The 23,847-nt window shown below is 42.3% G+C and overlaps 1 protein-coding gene across 2 annotated transcripts; it reads left to right on the top strand.

Moving 5' to 3' along the window:
- Positions 1-5,740: 5,740 nt before the first annotated feature.
- Positions 5,741-18,451, top strand: LOC133654558 (leucine-rich repeat-containing protein 3-like). Of its 2 annotated transcripts, XM_062054762.1 has the most exons (3): positions 5,741-5,823; positions 17,108-17,813; positions 17,910-18,451. In XM_062054762.1, exons 2-3 carry the CDS (start codon positions 17,259-17,261, stop codon positions 18,087-18,089), a joined length of 735 nt encoding a protein of 244 aa, XP_061910746.1. In that variant the 5' UTR covers positions 5,741-5,823; positions 17,108-17,258; the 3' UTR covers positions 18,090-18,451. The 2 variants fall into 2 exon arrangements, with proteins under 2 accessions (XP_061910746.1, XP_061910738.1); XM_062054754.1 differs by having other exon boundaries at positions 17,108-18,451.
- Positions 18,452-23,847: the final 5,396 nt, after the last annotated feature.

Genomic DNA, 23,847 nt, shown 5'->3' with positions numbered 1-23,847 from the left:
CCATAGCCTGGTCACCTCTCGCCTGGACTACTCCAACTCTCTCCTGTTTGGTCTCCCTCACAAGTCACTTCACAAACCTCAGCTTCTCCAGAACTCTGCAGCCCGGATAATCACCAGAACCCCTTCAATCCAGCACATCACCCCTGTTCTGCAGCAACTCCACTGGCTACCCATCAAACATCGTATCCACTTTAAAATAATTCTCCTCACTTTCAAAGCCATCCATAACCTCTCTCCATCTTATCTCTCTGACCTGATCCATGTCGCCACACCCTCGCGTTCCCTAAGATCCTCTTCATCCATCCATCTCACTGTCCCTTTATTTAAACTGTCCACCATGGGTGCCCGAGCTTTCAGCCGCTCTGCCCCACATCTTTGGAACTCTTTGCCACCAGACCTTCGTAACTTTGACTCAATATCCCTCTTCAAATCAAGACTCAAAACATACCTATTCCTGACTGCTTATTCATTGTAATCATCTTTTCTTCTCTATCATTGTTGTTGTTGTTGTTTTTATCCAATTTGATTTTATTGTTTTGATTTTGTACGGTGTCCTTGAGTGCCCAGAAAGGCGCCTTATAAATAAAATTATTATTATTAGATTGATTCTTATGGGGAAGTAGCCTTCACTATACAAACGTTTCAGTTTGCGAACCATGTTCAAGAGCCAGTTAGGTTCCTAAATCAAGGTTCCACTGTAACAATATGTAAATATACAGTAACATCTCTGTTGTAAGGCGATCAGCAGACTAACTCATAGATTCGTCCGTAGGTGTCCCACTTAAGTGAGTAATTAGCGCAACACGCTAGTCAATAATATGACAATGTGGTCAACGGGAGCAAACGGGGCCAAAAATGAATGAATATATAAAGATTGTGTCGTTTCCTTTTAGCCGTTGGTCATTCAACAGCGATGGAACGCCATTAAGGCTGAAAGAAACCGCATAAAATTGTCGTCCAGGGGTGGCGGTGCACTTCATCTCCAATGGGAGAGCAGGTGGGAGCTTTGCCAGAAATCCGACAAGATGACTTAGGATGTTAAACAATTGCCTTGGCAGGTCCCGAGCCACTCGGTGTCTGTCAAGTGAATCCATCCCAATGATTATCCAGCACAAAGACACAACTTGTGTTGAGCTGTTTTGACATTTGGACTCTGGGGCCGCTGTCAAGACGACTGAAGGATAAAGCAAACGCTATCGCGCCGAAATGCTTCAGTTGTCGATATTTAATCATGCAGACACTTCAGGTGGTCGTAGCGACTACCTTCAAAGGTCTTTAGTCAGCGTGTGCATGACAGGCGACATTGAAGTCCTCCATTAGGGCAAAGTGACTGCAGGTGTTGCGTATGACAAATGGCGGTGTGTGTGACAACGACTAAACAATCACTCAGAGAATGCATGAGAGGACTGACTGAAGTGGTGGTAAAAATGAAGCTCAAGATCCTATCGATGCCGTTCATGCATACTTGCCAATCCTCCCGAATTTTCCGGGAGACTCCCGAATTTCAGTGCCTCTGCCGAAAATCTCCCGGGACAACCATTCTCCCGAATTTCTCCCGATTTCCAGCCGGACTTAAGGCACGCCCCCTCCAGGTCTGTGCGGACGTGAGTGAGGATAGCCTGTCGTCACGTCCACTTTTCCTTCATATAAACATAGTGCCGGCCCAGTCACGTTACAACATCCACGGCTTTTGGAGAGTGCACAACTGCACACACAACAATAAGGAGACAAAGCAAAAGAAGGAAGATCAGCAGCAGCAGCTTTATTATTGTCCATTCTTTAACACGTACAAGACACATAAGAACTGAAATTACATTTTCGGCACAATCCCACTAAGAGCAGACATACGTTACAGGGAGACAAGACGGGACCGCCAACGGATCAGCCACTTACAGCGCTCCTTAAAAAGGTGGGAAAAAGGTGACATTGGGAAAGGGGGAAGAGTAAAAAAAACATCAGTCTAAGGATGGACCCTCCTGGTCCAGACTGAATCCGAGGAAAAAACCTCACATAGCATGGCACACATAAACATGGTACATGTAATCACAACAACTCGCAACAGAGGAGGGGGGAGTTGGGACCCTGGAGGCCGGCTGCCGCTATAAAGCGCTACTCAGCCCCCACAACCCCGGAGGAATTAAGCAGTGGTGAAGGCGTTGATTTGGGGAGGGGCGTGTGCGTGCATGGTGAGATGTTGAAATGTCTTTGTGGACTGGGGCCGATCTCAAAAGTTCGACACCAGGTGCTTTTTGAAAAAAAGGAAGGTCAGAAGCGTCCATCTTTGAGGAGTCCTCGGGGGACTTCAAGGCCATTCGAGGGAGTCAAATCGTAGATTAAGATGTTGTTTTTCTTCGAGCAGTCAAAACAATGACATTCCTGCTCTGTGTCCGTGCTGGCTCTCTCAATTCCAAATTAATTATTCTTTCTTGGCAAACTTCTCCAAGATAATATACATTTTGCGATTCAACTCAGAAATCGCTCCAGTCTGTGTTCCAACAGTCCGACCCAATCCTTCCATTGCGTTGAACAGCCTTTGGGCCCCTTGAGTGGCCCAAAGGCTGTTCTATTCTTCCGAATTTAAGATACAGCAGAGCAATGCCCAGCCCAAGAAGAGACAGTCATGGCGACGACAAGTGACAGTGAATAGAACGAAGATGGACAATTCAACCCTAAACTCACTCCTTTCCTGCAAATTAAATTTGACAGATGCTGCCTGTAATATCTCCTGGTGAATGTTGGGTATAGTGTTCTGTGTTTACTTTTTGGTTGGCCAACGGTTTACGTTGTATTGCGCACCCTGACGGCAAGTGTGGGAGTCGGTTCTGAAGTATGAAGTAAAGAGACGTAACTTCATCACCTCGCCTGGTTATTGCCTCCAACCCAGAATATTACACTGCCCATACCTACGCTCCTTCACAGGCTGTGCTACTGGCTGCAAAGCATTGCACTTTCAAATACAACAATGAATTCGGAGGTCTCGAGGTTGGCAAGTATGCGTTCATGTCTGCCCTAAATTATACCAAATCTCCTTTAGTTGATCCAGATATTGTTCAAATTAATGTATTAAACGACGTGCAAATTTCAAAGCAAAGGACCGATTATTGTAAATAAGCAAAATAGAGAGTGCAGTCCATTTAGAGCAGGGGTAGGCAACCAAAAATGTTCAAAGAGCCATATTGGACCAAAAATACAAAAAACTAATCTGTCTGGAGCCGCAAAAATTGAAAAGCCATATATAAGTCTTATAATGAAGACAACCCATGACGTAAGTGTCTATATTAGCTATAATAGCTTACTATCAAAATGACTATGAAGCAAATCTTCATTGACAGAAATGTTGATTTTTAATATTTATTCTACACATTTTTACAACATTATAAACCATTAGTAAATCAGAGGCTACTCAGAAGGTGAGATCAATCAATCAATCAATCAATGTTTATTTATATAGCCCTAAATCACAAGTGTCTCAAAGGGCTGTACAAGCCACAACGACGTCCTCGGTACAGAGCCCACATACGGGCAAGGAAAAACTCACCCCAGTGGGACGTCGGTGAATGACTATGAGAAACCTTGGAGAGGACCGCATATGTGGGTAACCCCCCCCCCTCTAGGGGAGACCGAAAGCAACGGATGTCGAGTGGGTCTGACATAACATTGTGAAAGTCCAGTCCACAGTGGATCCAACACATCAGCGGGAGTCCAGTCCACAGCGGGGCCAACAGGAAACCATCCCGAGCGGAGATGGGTCAGCAGCGCAGAGATGTCCCCAACCGATGCACAGGCTAGTGGTCCACCCGGGGTCCCGGCTCTGGACAGCCAGCACTTCATCCATGGCCACCGGACCTGTGCAACTCCCCCTCGCAAGGGACAGGGGAGAAGAGGAGAGAAGAAAAGAAACGGCAGATCAACTGGTCTAAAAAGGGGGGGTCTATTTAAAGGCTAGATTATACAAATGAGTTTTAAGATGGGACTTAAATGCTTCTACTGAGGTAGCATCTCTAACTGTTACCGGGAGGGCATTCCAGAGTACTGGAGCCCCAATAGAAAACGCTCTATAGCCCGCAGACTTTTTTTTGGCTCTGGGAATCACTAATAAGCCGGAGTTCTTTGAACGCAGATTTCTTGTCGGGACATATGGTACAATACAATCGGCGAGATAGGCTGGAGCTAAACCGTGTAGTATTTTATACGTAAGTAGTAAAACCTTAAAGTCGCATCTTAAGTGCACAGGAAGCCAGTGCAGGTGAGCCAGTATAGGCGTAATATGATCAAACTTTCTTGTTTTTGTCAAAAGCCTTGCAGCCGCATTTTGTACCAACTGTAATCTTTTAATGCTAGACATAGGGAGACCCGAAAATAATACGTTACAGTAATCGAGACGAGACGTAACGAACGCATGAATAATGATCTCAGCGTCGCTTGTGGACAAGATGGAACGAATTTTAGCGATATTACGGAGATGAAAGAAGGCCGTTTTAGTAACACTCTTAATGTGTGACTCAAACGAGAGAGTTGGGTCGAAGATAATATCCAGATTCTTAGATTCCCAGAAGATAGAGATAACTCCTGGAAATTACTGGCTTTTAATGACCCAAGGTATAGATGTGTGTGTCCATGTTAAAGGAAACGGCAGGCTGTCTTCTTTTAATAGATGTATTACAATCTATGCAAACTACGTAATAGATTGCTGTGGTCTGGAACAACATGGCACACAAACAACTATCAGAAATGCAGCCAATATTACATATTACATATTACACTCTAAATCGGGGGTCAGAAACCCGTGGCTCTCTAGTGCCGCCCTAGTAGCTCCCTGGAGCATTTTTTTTAAAAGATTGAAAATGGAAAAAAATGGGGGAAAATATTTTTTTTGTTTTAGAATGTTTTTTGTTTGAGGACAAACATGACACAAAACGTCCCATTGTTAGAACTACCACTGTTTAATATGTTTGTGTGTATGCTTCACTGATGACAGTACTTGGTGAACATCGTTTTGTCCTACTAATTTCGCCGGTTCTTGAACTCACCATAGTGTGGACTGTGACGCAACAGTTTGTGTACATGTAAAGTCTTCCACTCCTTCTTTGTCTGGTTTTGTCCACCAAACCTTTTATACCGTGCGTGAATGCACACAGGTGAGCTTTGTTGATGTTATTGACTTGTTGGAGTGCTAATCAGGCATATGTTGGTCAGTGCATGACTGCAAGCTCATCGATGCTAACATGCTATTTCGGCTAGCTGTATGTACATACTGTATTGCATCATTATGCCTCATTTGTAGGTATATTTGAACTCATCTAATGTCCTTTACTTTATATCATTTATATTTGCATGTTTCATGACACATTATCTGTATGTAATATTGGCTGCATTTCTGATAGTTGTTTGTGTGCCATGTTGTTCCAGACCACAGCAAACGTTACCTAGCTTGCATAGATTGTAATAAATCTATTAAAAGAAGACAGCCTGCCGTCTCCTTTGACTTGGACACACACATCTATACCTTTGGCCATTAAAAGCCAGTCATTTCCAGGAGTTATCTCACCTTCTGAGTAGCCTCTCATTTATTAATGGTTTATAATTTTGTAAAAATGTGTAGAATAAATATTAAAAATCATCATTTCTGTTAACTAAATGGGTTATACTTGTATAGCGCTTTTCTACCTTCAAGGTACTCAAAACGCTCTGACACTATTTCCACATTCCCCGCAGGGGAAGAAGAAGCTTGAGGAGCAGGGTTTTCATTTAGAGATGTGATGGTCCGGGCTTCTACAGTAGCAACAGACGCCTAATCTTCATTGTGGAGCTCGCTCAGCAGCGGTAAGTTGTCCCAAGAGTTGCATTGGCACCTCGTCATTAGCCTGACGAGTGGAGGTTTTGGCAGGAACTAATACAGAGTCAGCTCCTACTGCTGTCGATATCGCTGCGGTAAAAATAAAACCATAGTATAGCCCAATACTAAATTCCACACAGAAGATTAACATGACACAGTAAACCCAAACGGAGGGTAGCAAGTAAGGGTGGGCGATCAGTGCCAGTGTTGACAACACTGATACTTCAGTGTATTTATAACTTGACATTAATGGACTACTGATATGCGATTTTCTTATTTAAACGGGGATAGCAGATCCATTCTATGTGTCATACTTGATCATTTCGCGATATTGCCATATTTTTGCTGATAGGATTTAGTAGAGAACATCGACGATAAAGTTCGCAACTTTTGGTCGCTGATTAAAAAAAAGCCTTGCCTGTACCGGAAGTAGCGTGACGTCACAGGTTGAAAGGCTACTCACATTTCCCCATTGTTTACACCAGCAGCGAGAGCGATTCGGACCGAGAAAGCGACGATTACCCCATTAATTTAAGCGAGGATGAAAGATTTGTGGATGAGGAACGTGAGAGTGAAGGACTAGAGTGCAGTGCAGGACATTTCTTTTTTCGCTCTGACCGTAACTTAGGTAAAAGAGCCCATTGGATTCCACACTTTCTCCTTTTTCTATTGTGGATCACGGATTTGTATTTTAAACCACCTCGGATACTATATCCTCGAGAACGCGAAAATGGACATTCACAGTGACTTTTATCTCCACGACAATACATCGGCGAAGCACTTTAGCTACGGAGCTAACGTGATAGCATCGGGCTTAACTGCAGATAGAAACAAAATAAATAAACCCCTGACTGGAAGGATGGACAGAAAATCAACAATACTATTAAACCATGGACATGTAACTACACGGTTAATGCTTTCCAGCCTGGCGAAGCTTAACAATGCTGTTGCTAACGACGCCATTGAAGCTAACTTAGCAACGGGACCTCACAGAGCTATGCTAAAAAACATTAGCTATCCACCTACGCCAGCCAGCCCTCATCTGCTCATCAACACCCGTGCTCACCTGCGTTCCAGCGATCGAGGGAGCGACGAAGGCCTTCACCCAATCATCCATGCGGTCGGCGGCTAGCGTCGGATAGCGTGTCTGCTATCCAAGTCAAAGTCCTCCTGGTTGTGTTGCTGCAGCCAGCCGCTAATACACCGATCCCACCTACAGCTTTCTTCTTTGCAGTCTTCATTGTTCATTAAACAAATTGCAAAAGATTCACCAACACAGATGTCCAGAATACTGTGGAATTTTGAGATGAAAACCGAGCTTTTTGTATTGGACACAATGTGTCCGAATACTTCCGTTTCAACCATTGACGTCACGCGCATACGTCATCATCCAAAGACGTTTTCAACCGGAAGTTTAGCGGGAAATTTAAAATTGCACTTTATAAGTTAAACCGGCCGTATTGGCATGTGTTGCAATGTTAAGATTTCATCATTGATATATAAACTATCAGACTGCGTGGTCGGTAGTAGTGGCTTTCAGTAGGCCTTTACAATATTTCGTGTTTTTGCCTTTAAAATTGTGACAAATCATCAAAAGCTGTTGCCTCTACATGCATTATTTATTTTCTACCAACACTTGCTTTTCTCTCAGGGTGTGCTCCCCTATAGCCTTTTGCCTTCCCAGACTAACACCACAAGGCAGCAGCGCAAAAGGTCAATATTGTACTCAGTTCAATATCGCAATAAAATGACCCATATAACCTTATAAGTTGCTAAAACAACCCACTTCAATAGTACAGCCATATGAAATGATTGCATTATATTCTAACTGTCCAATAGACGTAATTCAAGTGTCTGTGCAGTCTCAGAGAAGGAGAGCTGATAGGACATCAACACACACACACACACACACTTACACTTACACACACACACACACACACACACACATATATCCTCCAAGCCACATCGACAGCAGCCAGAAAACTCGCACTGAACACTCGGATCTTGGTGGCTGCAGTTGCTTTCTGCCCTTCATCTTCAGGAGGAGACAAGCCCTGGATGTATGATGCTGCTTATTTCTGCACACTATCCATTCTACTAATTGTCTTAAACACTCGACCGGACAGAGGCAAGAGGAAATAGCCAGGTATGACTTCTTACTTGACTTTTTAGTTCACCTTTTTGTGGTAAATGAAGAGAAATGATACAGGAGGAGACCTTTTTACACTCAAGATCCCTGGTCTTGGCTATGAAGGCAAGCTCTCGTGATATCATAGGATATAATTGTATTCATCCTACAATGGGGAAATGCATGTGATCTTTTTATTTAAAATATATATATATATATTAATACTGGGTAGAAAGGCTCAAGAAAACAAAAACAAGTGATACAAATTTAAAGACAAAAGTTTGTGTTATTATTTGCGCAGTAAAGCGATTCTTTTTTTCAAAATCAGATTAATCGCACTTTTTAATTTAGTTACAAAGCCACACCACTTGATATATTGTAGGTGCATTATGGCTACCATAGTCAGACGTACTGTGCTTCAACATAGGAGTGTTATTATGGTGTGTGTATAAGGTAAGACATATTATCTGGTGTTTTGTTTTCCAGTATTATGCAAAATAATCGTGACTAAATATATACAATCAATAAATATATATAATAAATAAATTCCTCATATAAATTATCTTTTAAAAAAGACCCCGATATTAGCACAAACATTTTATTTTACTGTAATAATGTCATACACAAACATTTTAAAATGTTTTACTTTACTTTATGCACGTCATTTCTATCGTGTCCTTCCTTCTGGGGCGGTATGGCTCGGTTGGTAGAGTGGCCGTGCCAGTAACTTGAGGGTTCCAGGTTCGATGCCCGCCTCGGCCATCCTAGTCCCTGCCGTTGTGTCCTTGGGCAAGACACTTTACCCACCTGCTCCCGGTTCCACCCACACTGGTTTAAATGGAACTTGGATAATGGGTTTCACTATGTAAAAGCGCTTTGAGTCACTAGAGAAAAGCGCTATATAAATATGATTCAATTCACAATTCCCTTACTGACGTATGCATTGACCTGATCACTGACCATATAACAACCTCTGCTACCTCTCAGGTAAAAGAGAAATCTGTGTTTATACATGATTAACACATTTTTTGGACTATAAAAAGGTTCTTTGTTTCAATAATCGACAGCACGTCTTATAACCCGGTGAACCTTGTGTATTTTTTTTTATTCTGGTTGTGCTTACTGACCTCAAACCAATTTTGTGTGGTACAAGGTGTAATGATAAAAGTGTGACCAGTAAATGGCAGTCACACATAAGAAATATGTGTGGACTGCAGGTTGACGCTAGCAAGCACCGGTAAGCAAGCAAAACCAAAACTTTGATGTTTCATTAAGAATGTATAACATTACACACGGCGCTCAAAAATCTGTCAAAAATGCTTTAGTACGACTTTGGAAAAGCTACAAAGCCACACCGCTTGATAGATTGTCGGCGCATTATGGCTACCATAGTCAGACGTACTGTGCTTCAACATAGGAGTATTATTATGGTGTGTGTATAAGGTAAGACATATTATCTGGCATTTTGTTTCCCAATATTATGCAAAAGCAATTTTTCTTCTGGTACCTGCTGATAAGTATTTTGGATCTGCATAAGTCCTGAAAATGTGCGCGCGTCCGCCTTTGTAGTCCGTGGCGACGCCGTAGTCGATAAGCTTCTTCTTTTTCTCTAGTTTAAGGACACCAAAATAGCACCTAGAAGGAGACATATTATCTGATATTTTGTTTCGCCGTATAACGCAAAACCAACTTTTCTTACCTATTGGTACCTGCTGATGTGTATTTGGGATCTGCATAAGTCCCAAAAATGTGGGCGCGTCCTCGCTGTAGTCAATAAGCTCCTTCTTTTTCTCTATCGTCTTGTTGTGGGGCGTTCATCCTTCGCTGTTGTCATTTCCAATACAAAGTATTGTATAGTTGGTAATGAATCAGTCAGTGGGCACCATATGGATGCTTTAACTACTACAACAAAAGATGACAAGGAGAAGACACGTTTGAAGGTGAGCCACGTAAATAAAACCGCCCATCAAGAGGCGCATCCTGAAGAGACGGTCAGAAAGCTGTCATGAAGTGGTGGTGACGAACCCCAAGATGCAGAGACGGCAGGCTTGGTACAAGAAAACATGGTTTTAATGTTCAAAAAAAGCAAGGAAAACACAAACCAGAAACCAGGAAACAGCAAACAGGGACAGGAGTCAGGATCCAGGGAATAGCTCACAGCATTCAAGAAACAGGAAGTCCACAGCATACAGCAAACAGGAACTAAAAGAGTCCAAAAACCAACAGAACATAACCAAACAAAACATGACCACAGAACATGACCGAGTACCCCCGTTAAGGACAGATCCCAGATGTCCAAAAAAAAAAAAAAAAACAAAGCAGGATGAAGAGTCATGGGAGGGCGGGAGGGGGACTTGGCGGTGGGTCGCCAGACCAAGTGTCCCCGAATCCGAGTCAGGTGGCGTCTCGAAGATGGTCTGTAAAACATCATCTATGCAAAATGTTGACCAAAGAACTACATGTCATGTAGACCACAAGGAAATGTTTTAAATGTAGAAAAAAGCATAAAATGACCCCTTTAATGCACCTTGTGTATTAAAGTAGACCTGAGTAGACCTGTTCATTGACAGTGCGCCTTTTGTTCTGAAAAATACGGTAATTAAAAGTCAAAGTACCACTGATAGTCACACACACACACTAGGTGTGGTGAAATTTGGTCCTCTGCATTTGACCCATCACCCTTGTTCACCGCCTGGGAGGTGAGGGGAGCAGTGAGCAGCAGCGGTGGCCGCGCCCGGGAATTATTTTTGGTGATTCAACCCCCAATTCCAACCCTTGATGCTGAGTGCCAAGCAGGGAGATAATGGTTCCCATTTTTATAGTCTTTGGTATGACTCGGCTGGGGTTTGAACTCACGACCTACCCATCTCAGGGCGGACACTCCAACCACTAAATGCAATATTTTCCGATTAATCTCAAGCATTATCGCGCTAATTAGTTATTCATACCAACAGTTATTTTTCTTAATTTTTGCTGATTTTTGTTTGATTAAGTTTTATTTTTCAAATGTGCCACCGACCACAAATTGCTCCTAAGCCACATTTTGGACACCCCTTTGTTATTATTGGGGTGTGCATACTGATACGATAATGTGTTTAATATGGGGCGGTGCCAACAACTTGAGGGTTCCAGGTTTGATCCCCGCTTCCGCCATCCTAGTCACTGCCGTTGTGTCCTTGGGCAAGACACTTTACCCACCGGCTCCCAGTGCCACCCACACTGGTTTAAATGTAACTTAGATAATGGGTTTCACTATGTAAAAGCGCTTTGAGTCACTAGAGAAAAGCGCTATATAAATATAATTCACTTCACTAATATGTCTAATATTTTCAGTATCTATTGATAAAGTCCTAAAAATTGGCTGGTCGATCATGATTGACAGGTTGGGGACCACTGCCTATTCCATCCATCCATCCACATTTTTAATTTTTTTATTTGTTTTATTTTTATTTTTTTAATTGTTTTTAAATTTTTTAAATAAAATAATTATAATAATAATAATATTAATAAATGAATAAAAGCCTCACAACCTCAGCGAGATCTCTGCCCGGGAATGACAGGTCCGCTTGCTGAGGAGGCAATGAGGGGTGCGCCGTACTCCCCAACCCCAACCCCCCCCCCCCCCCCCCCATGCATGTGTACAAGGCCCCCCAGAGTGTCTACTGTGTAGTTAAAATTAGAAGGTCAGCCGTTACAGCCCAACCAAGCCGAGCCCCCCAAATCCTAAGTGTCTAATATGCAGCTAAGATTGAGGGATGAACGAGCAGGGGACAAGACAGGAGGACTGGAGCCCCATAGGGAAATCCTCATCCCCCCGCCATGCCTCCCCGCAGGACAATCCCCCACAGTCCTATATATGTGTGAGTGCACTGCAAAAACTGAAATCTAAGTAAGATGAAATATCTCAAATAAGGGTGATTTGATTATTTTCTGTCTGATAAGATAATTCTTCTCACTAAGCAAGATTTTATGTTAGTGTTTTACTTGTTTTAAGGGTTTTGGTCCTAAATGATCTCAGTAAGATATTACAGCTTGTTGCTGAGATTTGATGAGCTATATTGAGTAAAACATGCTTGAAACTAGAATATCAACTGTTGCAAAGCTGTGTCATCAACACTCACAATTATAAAACTACTTTTTTAAAGTAATAATGTCTTATTTCAAGCATGAAAAGAAAAATCATGACTTTGACACAATTGTGTCTCATAATTAAAACAGATGACAGCCAAATGGACTTTGCTGTTTTATTTTCAATGAAACAATAGAAAACACGTACTCATAAAGTAGTACAGTTGGCACAGTACAGTAAACTGACAGTTAATATTGAAACATTTTACATGTGACATTTCTAACCAATTTGAACAGAAATAGTTCATGCACATTCAGATAAATTCCTCAAAATTACAATTAAAAAAAAATTTGGCCGGGGTTTCGGGCTGTATATATGCGCACTAATTGACTGAAAGAGCACGCACGCACTTGGCGTGATGATGTCATGTTATCCATGGAAAAATGCATTTTTAGACAATATGATTTGCCTGAGCGGATAGGAGACCCCGAGAGTAACAAGCGCTTGCCTTGTTGCCTTTCCATTAAGAACAATAAATTGGTTTTTAGTATAAGTTTGCTGGTTTCAAGAAATGTAATGCCGAGCGCATATCATTATGTCAAGATAATGGCACTAGCATTTACTTCATTTAAGAATATTTTTCAACATATTGAGCAAAAAGGTCTATTTTTTTTTTCTACCAAGAAAAGTGCACTTGATATTAGTGAGAATATACTTATTTTAAGGTATTTTTGGGTTCATTGAGGTTAGCTAATTTTAATTGTTTTGGAAAGGCTTGACAAGCCAAATTTTCTTGTTCTATTGGCAGATAATTTTGCTTAGTTCAAAAAAATACCCCTCATTTTTGTATTTTTGTTTCTTGTTTTTGAACACTGACTTTTTGCAGTGTGTGCGTGCTATAAGTAGGAGGAGTATTTTTTACCGCTTGTCCCTTTCAGGGTTGCTGGAGCCTATCTCAGCTGCATTCAGGCGGAAGGCGGGGTACACAAGTGCCTATTATGGTCCACTGTCAGAGTGATGATGTCATAATATTCAATGGCAAGTTAATAGCTGCCGTTCTGACTGTTTTTAAAATAATTTGTGTGTCCGGAATCGTTCCCCGGCTGCAGAAATGTGTGGATATAAATCATCACTCTCAGTTTGTGCTTTGACATTCACTTGTGTTCCTGCTGATGGATGCTGTGTAGTTTGACCTTCAGTCTTCTGTGTACTACCACACGGTTAATCACGTCAATTCTTTACATATTGATGAGTCCAGTGGTCCTCTGTGAAGGACGCCCTGCTGTTTTATTATCTGAAACCCCATCAGCATCTCTCTCTTCTTTCGCCGTGTTTCCGTCTTGCCCTGTCAGTCCACCTGGCAGCCCGCCGGGGGAGTCCGTGGGCCGTAGTGCTGACTGCAGTCTAGTGAGTACCGTAACACAGTCGTCTCTTGGCACATCGCGCTTCGGAGTTTGCGGCTTGTAAAGATGATGTGTGGGTGTTATTTCATGTCCGGAGAGCTTTCTTTATATTAAAAATGGATTTAGAAAGTTGTAAAACAATTTTTTAATGATTTGGCTATGAAAATATGCCGCTAAACAGAACCAAAACTACTGAGGTTTAGCAGAAACAAAGTACAGTGCGAAGGGGGTTGTCACGGTTTACCTGACACATGAAACGTGACGAATTGTAGGGCTGCGCTATCCATTTTAGCCACCAGGTGGCAGTAATGTGTTGAATAACTTAAACTTCAAACTTTGAGGACAGCGTCGGTTGCTATGTAAAGTGGCGCTTTCCATCAGGGCCGGCCCGTGGCATAGGCCGTATAGGCAAATGCTATGGGCGCCGTCCATCAGGGGGCGCCACGCCAGTGCCACAAATGTTGGAGAGAAAAAAAAAAGTTGGTACTATTATTTCTAAGTGCAAAAAATAATGCCACGTTAATTAAAATGCAAAGTAAAGCCTATTTAATAGAAATATTATTTGTTACAACATTACGCCCCCCCCCCCCTCCCCCCGCACGGTGCGCCCCCTCCCTTCCCGTATCATGACTCTTTTTGGACAAATGTCAAAACGACCAAAACTGTCAGGTGCCCAGGGAAGAAAAAATAGAAAAGACAGAGGTAGCAGGTATACGAGTAACGTTAGCCTACATGAAAATATTTGTCTGTTACAGAATGTGATAGTAACCTGGCTTTTTAGCATTAAGCTAATGTTACATGATTCGGCAATTGCTAATCAATAAATAGCTAGTTCTGTTTTAACGCCGGGTTAAAATTGTGGAGGGGGCTACATTGTTACGGAAAATAATAATGTAACGTTAGGTAATTACAGTACTCCCACCTTACATTCCTCAGGGACATTTGTATTAGATCTTTTAAGCAGGTGTTTTCTGTTTACATTGTTATTGCCTTCTGGTTAGCTAATGTTTGCCCTGCAGGTAATAGTCACTTTTCCACCCCTTTATATATTAGGTATAGTTGTAAGCCTAGTTGTTAAAGTGCACATCATTAATGTTAATTAAGCAATATCACATGAGAGGGAATGCTGTTTTTTAATTTGAGCACTGCTGTGATTCGGTTAAAGATAATCATAACAACATTCTCATATAATATGTTAATTTGCTTTCTTTAAGTAAAAAACAGGTCAAAGACAAAGCTATTCGGTTTCTTGTGAGTATATACACTTCACTGCCGATGTGGGGGGGCACCACCTAAAATCTTGCCTAGGGCGCCAGATTGGTTAGGGCCAGGCCTGCTTTCCATCGTATTCAGCAAACTGCATTCCTCTCAAGCAAGATCCACCTGGGAATGGGGCCATATGAATCCCTTTCCGACCATATATTTAAAAAGTTCAGACCCAAAAACAAATATCTCCATTTTCCTTGTTTTGACTACCGTATTTTTCGGACTATAAGGTGCATTTTAAATCCTTTAATTTTCTCAAAAATCAACAGTGCGCCTTATAATGTACGGCATGATTCTAGTTGTGCTTACTGACCTCGAAGCAATTTTATTTGGTACATGGTGTAATGATAAGTGTGACCAGTAGATGGCAGTCATACATAAGAGATACGTGTAGACTGCCATATGATGGCAGTAAACAACACCAAAACTTTAAATGTGCCCTATGGTCCTAAAAATCGGGTAAATGTATGTTTTTTGTGGAGCTTTTCATGAAACAGCCATCCTGCTAATGTGGGTTGCAATTACGTTTTTTTTCACGACCAAAATGATAGTTCCGATTTGAAAAGTGCGCATTTATTACAAAACTGGAATTTTTATCATTTTGTAAAAAAAAAAAAACATTCAGCAAAAACAGATAAGTCCTAAGAATTTTTCTTTGCAAAAACAGACTAGAAAAATGTAGTTGTTTGGCCACAATACCCAGCAATATGTTTGGAGGAGAAAAGGTGAGGCCTTTAATCCCACGAACACCAATTCCTACCGTCAAGCATGGTGGTGGTAGTATTATGCTCTGGGCCTGTTTTGCTGCCAATGGAACTGGTGCTTTACAGAGAGTAAATGGGACAATGAAAAAGGAGGATTACCTCCAAATTCTTCAGGACAACCTAAAATCATCAGCCCGGAGGTTGGGTCTTGGGCGCAGTTGGGTGTTCCAACAGGACAATGACCCCGAACTCACGTCAAAAGTGGTAAATAAATGGCTAAATCAGGCTAGAATTAAGATTTTAGAATGGCCTTCCCAAAGTCCTGACTTAAACGTGTGGACAATGCTGAAGAAACAAGTCCATCTCAGAAAACCAACACATTTAGCTGAACTGCACCAATTTTGTCAAGAGGAGTGGTCAAAAATTCCAGCAGAAGCTTGTGGATGGGACATGTAAGCAAATATTAACATTGCTGTATGTATACTTTTGACCCAGCACATTTGCTCACATTTTCAGTAGACCCATAATAAATTCATAAAAGAACCAAACTTCATGATTTTTTTTTTTGACCAACAAGTATGTGCTCCAATCACTCTATCACAACAAAATAAGAGTTGTAGAAATGATTGGAAACTCAAGACAGCCACGACATTATATTCTTTACAAGTGTATGAAAACTAAGAATTGTTACAAATAAGAATCGCGCTTAGTTGAAGAATCGAAATTGCGTCCATCGTCTTTTGCATCTGAACTTTACAATTGTATCTGAGGCAATTCAGTCCATCAAAGCAGAACAAGCAAACACCTGCATAGCACTACCACCATACTGAAGTGACCAATCCCCATCATCGTGTTGCCCCCTCTAGTGGTTGTGGCGTTAAACAACCACATAGAGTGGCTTTGCCCTGCAGCCTCACCTCTTGCTTTGTCCTACCAACATAGTCCCTCTTTCTCACACGACCAAACCATCTCCGTGTAGCCTCTCCGACCTTGACGTCCAGACGTCCGACATAAGCTGTTCCTCTGATCTTCTGCTTTCTAATTCCGTCCATCCTCGTCACCCCCTAACAAAATCGTAAGGTCAGTCATCTTGCTATGACTGACCTTCATTCCTCTCTTGGTTTTTGCTCTCACTGCAGATCACAATGTCATCTGGAAGCTGACTAACACGCCTGTCAGAAAAATTGTATGTAAATTATCAAAAAACTCTCCGTTGTCTGACTTCCCAATGAACAGACAAGAGGCTGTGTTTGTTGCACCAAGCAAAGGCTTGGAAAATTCCATTGTGTACGATGGGAGGAGACGGGAGGGGGTTATCCATTGTCATCGAAGACCTGCTCAAGCTGAATCCAGGACCAGCCAAAGCCCGAGGCATCTTTTTCTTTTGTGTTAATGTGACCGAAAACAATGACTGTTTACATACTCCCCATTCCTTTGGAAGCAGATGTTGTTGTGTAAACAGGGAGTGTCCAAACAAAGGAGGAGACGTAAACCTTTTTCGTCAGAGCGTGGGTGACACTGTAAGAGGTTACAGGTCGACACGTTTCTCCTCAATTGAGCAAAATTGAATTCTGCCTCTGTTTGATTCTTTGCTTCTTGTCTTGTGTAATAGATGTCATCAGTGTTTGAACCTGGCAATGCCTTTTAAAAGACATTACATAATTTAAAAAAAACTAAAACATTATCTTGTTTTTCTTCCAGTCAGCGGTGTATGACCAGGATGGACCAAAACGACTCAACTTCCTCCCGGGCGGATCACGTCGACTGATCTCCTCTCTGACGTCTCACCACTTCGCAATGTGAACTTGTGAAGACATTTGTCGCAGGATTAGGGCTCAGCAGGAGGCAGCAGATGAAAGTGGAAAATGGCCCAAAAGATAAAAGTTCCGGACTGATGGGAGCTCCTCCAAGGTCATTCAGTAGACCACCCACCTCTATTTCTACGTTCTTCTTGGGAGCTCTATGGCTTCTCTCCACCATGGTGACCATCGCACAAGCTTGCCCGAAAAGCTGCCATTGCGCCGACAGGAACGGTGCTGTGGTTCAGTGTACCTCGCGTAACCTGGAGAACATCCCCTCAAATTTGCCCCAGAACACTGTGGTTCTCCTGCTCTCCTCCAACCGGATCAGACACGTCCCCAAGGAGGCCTTCATGGACCTCCACCGCCTCAGGGAGCTGGACCTTTCCCACAACCTCATTGAAAGTTTGGAGGTCGGCGCCTTCCAGGGAAATTCGGAGGGCTTGAGGACGTTGGACCTTTCGAACAACCATCTCAGCAGCCTGCCTAAGGAAACCTTCTCCAAACTCCACGCCCGGGTGCGCTTGTCCAACAATCCCTGGCACTGCGAGTGCTCTTTGCAGGAGATACTGAGGGAGCTGAGACTCGACCCGGAGACGGTCAACGAGGTGAGCTGCTACACGTCGGTGCAGGAGGAGTACGTGGGGCAGCCGGTGATCCAGGTTCTAGACTCAGGTATCAACTTTTGCAATTTCCACCAGAAGACGACGGACGTGGCAATGTTTGTGGCCATGTTCTGCTGGTTCTCCATGGTGACCGCCTACATCATTTACTACATCCGGCACAACCAGGAGGATGCTAAAAGACACCTGGAGTACCTCAAGTCCCTGCCCAGCAGCTCCCATATCAGCAAGGACTTTGATACGGCCAGCAGTGTGTTTTAAAAAAGTTGCACCTATGACTATAGACGAGTGTGCATTGATGCATATAGATGAAGGCCAAGTAGTGAATATGTTTGTGACTTAGAGGTAAGCGATAAAAACCTGCAGTGGTTCTGTGCACATGTCATGAGTAGCAGTCGGAGAGTAGCTAAGATAATGGCCAAAAGAGCAAACATTTTGAATTGTAGCCAATTCTTCTCCAGGCTTCATTCAGTCCAGGGGTCCCCAAACCAAACTACTGTTTCGCAGGTTTCTCTGCTCTTCAGGGGATTTTATAAAATCCCCTGAAGAGGGGAGAAACAGGCTTGTAGGGATGAAATTGCCTCTTCGTTTTTTCCTGACCGAACTTAAATATATATATGGCAGTATATATATATACACACTACCATTCAAAAGTTTGGGGTCACATTGAAATGTCCTTATTTTTGAAGGAAAAGCACTGTACTTTTCAATGAAGATAACTTTAAACTAGTCTTAACTTTAAAGAAATACACTCTATACATTGCTAATGTGGTAAATGACTATTCTAGCTGCAAATGTCTGGTTTTGGGTGCAATATCTACATAGGTGTATAGAGGCCCATTTCCAGCAACTATCACTCCAGTGTTCTAATGGTACAATGTGTTTGCTCATTGGCTCAGAAGGCTAATTGATGATTAGAAAACCCTTGTGCAATCATGTTCACACGTCTGAAAACAGTTTAGCTCGTTACAGAAGCTACAAAACGGACCTTCCTTTGAGCAGATTGAGTTTCTGGAGCATCACATTTGTGGGGTCAATTAAATGCTCAAAATGGCCAGAAAAAGAGAACTTTCATGTGAAACTCGACAGTCTATTCTTGTTCTTAGAAATAAAGGCTATTCCACAAGATTGTTTGGGCGACCCCAAACTTTTGAACGGTAGTGTATATAATACATTTTACTTGGTATAGTGCTTTTCAGGGTACTCAAAGACGCTTTACAGGATACAAATTTAAATATAAAACAGTTCAAAGTAATAATACATAATACAGGAAATATAAAAGCAGTACATAGTAAAATACATAATAACACTGGACATTACAAGACGGGACATTACAAGACACAATAATCACAGGTGTATATATATACTGTATAATCGTTGTCGGCAATCACTTGAAACGAGTACGATTGTCCTCCTGTTGGTGGGACTGCCTTCAAGAGAACGCCTGTGCGTGGAATCTATTGAAAAAAATAAAAATAAAATAAGTGGGGAGACTGGTGCACAGACAGCCACCACACTATCCTCGGCAAAGAGAAGGCCAGGGTCCAATGGCATGGAGACCAAGACAATTGGGGGCACATCTTTGCTGCAGCCTTCTTCCGACTTTGTGACCGTTGTGGAGCTTCTATGCAACCATCATCCGCCCACTCCACCGTTGAGATCTTTTGTATATATATATATATATATATATATATATATATATATATATATATATATATATATATATATATATATATATATATATATATATATATATATATATGTATATATATATTCACACACACAGTCCCGCCTCCGGCCAAATTGTTTTAACCCAATGCGGCCCCCCGAGTCAAAAAGTTTGGGGACCCCTGATTTAATTGAACAATCAAAGTTGATTTATATAGCCCTTAATCACAAGTGTCTCAGAGGGCTGCACAAGCCACAACGACATCCTCGGCTCAGATCCCACATCAGGGCAAGAAAAAACTCAACCCGATGGGATACAATGAGAAACCTTGGAGGGGACCGCAAATGTGGAGACCCCTTCCTGGGCGACCGGGGCAATCGAGTGGATATAGTTAATAGGGTTAGAGTCCAGTCCATAGTGGATCTAGTTAATAGAGTGAGAGTCAAGTCCATAGTGGATCTAGTTAATAGTGTGAGAGTCCAGTCCATAGTGGATCTAAAATAGTAGTGAGAGTCCAGTCCATAGTGGGGCCAGCAGGGGATCATCTTGAGTGGAGACAAGTCCGCAACGCAGAGACGTCCCCAACTGATGCACAGATGAGTGGTCCACCCCGGGTCCCGACTTTGAACAGCTAGCGCCTCATCTGTGGTCACCTGATAACCTCTTTCCCCAGGACAGGGGGGCAGAGCAGAAAAGAGACGGCAGATCAACTGGTCTAAAAGGGCGTCTATTTAAAGGCTAGAGTATGCAAAGGAGTTTTAAGATTCATATTGTGGAACAACTCAAGCTTGTGATAGAAAATAGGAGGTACAGGGAAACCTCGGATTTTATTAGAAATCGGAATCATACGTAAACCGAAGCAAGTTTTTCCTGAGAAATAAAGTAAACAGGGAGAGCCAGGCAGACCCCACCTTTGTAACTTTGTAATTGGCTACATAACCGGTCTTGAATTCAAGTACCCACAATTTTCTTTTGCCCCATTGTGGGGATTTATTGAAGCCCTACTCAATAAAAATAAGTGACAAAGTCACCAAAGCATGGAATTCTTTGTCTGAGCACTCCATTTCGCGGATTCACGGGCAACGTTTGCTACGAGTAAAGTTTAGCCATACAACTGTCAGAAACTCGCGTGGCTGCAGCAGTTGTGAGCCCCGAGATGCGAGGAAACAGGAAAAGGACGTGCAGGTAAGAGTCTTTAATTGTACTCAACAAAGGAGGAGCAGAAGGTCCTTGACATATTTAATCCTCGAGCCCTGACCGACAGGCGAGGCAGGCATAAATAGCTGCCTGATTGGCAACTGCAACCAGGTGTGCCAGGCTGCCAATCAGGGACAGGTGAGGGGAAACGAGCGCTCGGGGAGACGTGCAGGAAGCGGAACAAAAATAAGAGCGCTGACAGGAAATAAACACCAACCAAGGAAACATAACCAGGCGTGAAGTGAGAGATCGTCACAATAACAACAAAAATGACAAATCTGGCAACATTTTTGTGAAAAAACGTATCATACAAATGGTGGGGCACAGGAAAACCAAGGTACCACTTTCTTTAAAAACACTTATTTATCCTGATACTTAGTTATTTGTTGAAAGTAGCATCTGTTTAGTGTTTGTTGACATCTATGGCATGGTTGGTTTTTTTACGGGTTTTGCAACATTAAATGGGTATTTTAGGACTAATGTTAAGAATGGGGTTAAATGATGACTTTTGAAGGAACTAGTGTTGTACGGACACCAATATTTTGGTGCCGGTACCAAAATTATTTCCATACTTTTTGGTACTTTTCTAAATGAAGGGCACCACAAAAAATTGCAGTATTGGCTTTATTTTAACAAAAAAACTTAGAGTGCATTCAACATATGTTTCTTATTGCAAGTTTGTCCTTAAATAAAATAGTGAACATACAAGACAACTTGTCTTTTAGTAGTAAGTAAACAAACAAAGGCTCCTAATTAGTCTGCTGACATATGCAGTAACATATTGTGTCATTTATACACCCATTATTTTGTCAAAACTATTAAGGACAAGTGGTAGAAAATGAATGATTAATCTACTTGTTCATTTACTGTTAATATCTGCTTACTTTCTATTTTAACATGTTCTATTTACACTTCTGTTAAAATGTAATAATCACTTATTCTTCTCTTGTTTGGATCCTTTACATTAGTTTTGGATGATACCACACATTTGGGTATCAATCCGATACCAAGTCGTTACAGGATCATACATTGGTCATATTCAAAGTCCTCATGTGTCCAGGGACATATTTCCTGAATTTATAAACATAATATACATTTTTTTAAAACGAAAGAAGATGTTGTGATGCCACAAACATTTTGACGTAATCATAGTAGTATCGACTAGATACGCTACTGTACTTGGTATCATTACAGTGTATTTTAGGTGTAGATCCACCAATGGCGTACTTTTCAGAGGCGGTAAAGTACCGAATATGATTCATTAGCATCGTGGTACTATACTAAATACTGGTATACCGTACAACCCTAGAAGGAGATAGGCTCCAGCACCCCCCGCGACCCCGAACGGGACAAGCGGTAGAAACCCTAGAAGGAACTTTGCCAAAATGTATGCATTTTTTTTCTGCCACATCCAGCTGTACTTGAGGGCAGCAGTCATCTTGCAAACCAAAAAACATTTAAGGCCACCAACAAGATAAGTGCGTAAACCTGTGCAGACGTTGTGCATGTCACTTCTTACAGTGGATTGGAGAATCATGTTTTGATGTTTTTTCAAAATCAGAATCAGAAATACTTTAATAATCCCTGACAATCCCATTCAAGACCAGACAAACATTACAGGGAGACGGAACAGGATCGCTGACGGGTCTGCCAACTTCCGGCGCCCCTTATGAAAAAGGTGAGAAACAGGTAAATGCTGGGCCCCTGGAGAGGTGGTCCAGACTAAGGCCAAGGAGAGAAAAAACCTCATAACCATAGCACTCAAACGTGTGTGGGAGGGAAACATCAAAGAACACAAAGGACATTAAAGACATTGAAAGAGCAGAGCTGATGCAACCAACCACTTCTACACACAGCCACAAAAGTAAAACAACAACAAACAAATACATATACACTCTGGTGGCCTCTGCGGTGTTCCATTCCATTGTCTGCTGGGGTGGGGGGAGCATGGCCAGGGACAGGAGCAGACCCAACAAAGCAACCAAGAGAACCGACTCCAATTTCGGCCGCCCACCGACTCTGTGTCCAGTCCGCATGGATGAGCGAGGATACGTCCAAAGAGACGGAGGTGTCCGATACCTGCTCATTCAGCCAAGACGCTGTGAAGCCTGTCCGTCCTGGCGCCCTGTCTCTTCATCCGCATCTCCACCAGTCTCTCCAAACTGACTCTGGTGTGGCAGAGACCCAGCAGCTGGTCTCCACGGCCAAAAGGCTCCCGGGTGGCAGATCCAGAAGTTCACAAAAAAGCACCGCAAAAGTCACGAAAAGTGCCACCCCTTGTCATACAGTCCTAAAGGGTCCTGAACCAAAAGGCAAAAACAAAACAACACATGAAAACAAGAGGGAAACATCAGGAACACAAAAGGATGACACAAGAGCACAGAGCTCCTGCCACCAGCAGCCACTACAGCGGCGCCATCTTGGGAAAAATTGTGGGTTACGCAGTATTTTAGTCCGTGTATTTCATCAACCTCTTCGAGCTGTCAAGTGTTAGTCACCCCAGGGCCATTGAGAGGGAAATTACATTAATTAACTGGAAATGGTTTAACTCATTACATCAGTGAAGAGAAATCATCGGAAAAATGAGCATTGCTACATTTTAGTTAATTAATGCATACTTGCCAACCTTGAGACCTCCAATTTCGGGAGGCGGGGGGTAGTGGGTGGGGTAGGGGTCTTGGTCGGGGGTGTGGGGGGTGGGTGTTTGGGGGCGGGGGGCGTGGTTGGGGCGTGGCTATTTACAGCTAGAATTCACCAACTCGAGTATTATACATATATATGTATATATATATATATATATACATATATATATATATATGTATGAAATACTTGACTTTCAGTGAATTCTAGCTATATATATGTATATATATATATATTTATTTTATTTACATAGAAAAAAATAAATAAATACTTGAATTTCAGTGTTCCGGTGGCTATCCACTAGATGGCAGTATTGTCCTGTTTAACTTCTCCGTTCATGATGAGTATATCATTTCGGCCACCGTGTTCAATGGAGAAGTCTGTTCTAAAAAATTTACAGGCAACATACACCTTCCCCTTCAAACTGTCCTGGATGAACTGAAATTCTTGTTTTCATTTGTTTTGGAACTTGCAAGCGTATTTCTTCATCTTGCTCGTCGACGGCGTTGCCAT

Source organism: Entelurus aequoreus, linkage group LG01 (genome assembly GCF_033978785.1).
Source record: "Entelurus aequoreus isolate RoL-2023_Sb linkage group LG01, RoL_Eaeq_v1.1, whole genome shotgun sequence".
NCBI classification, from domain to species: domain Eukaryota; kingdom Metazoa; phylum Chordata; class Actinopteri; order Syngnathiformes; family Syngnathidae; genus Entelurus; species Entelurus aequoreus.
The sequence above is the reverse complement of the archived record's forward strand: the minus strand, read 5'-3'. Positions and strand labels throughout refer to the sequence as shown.

Coding starts and splice junctions, on each gene's coding strand:
- LOC133654558 (XM_062054754.1), top strand. CDS start 17,259: ATGAAAGTGGAAAATGGCCCAAAAGATAAAAGTTCCGGACTGATGGGA.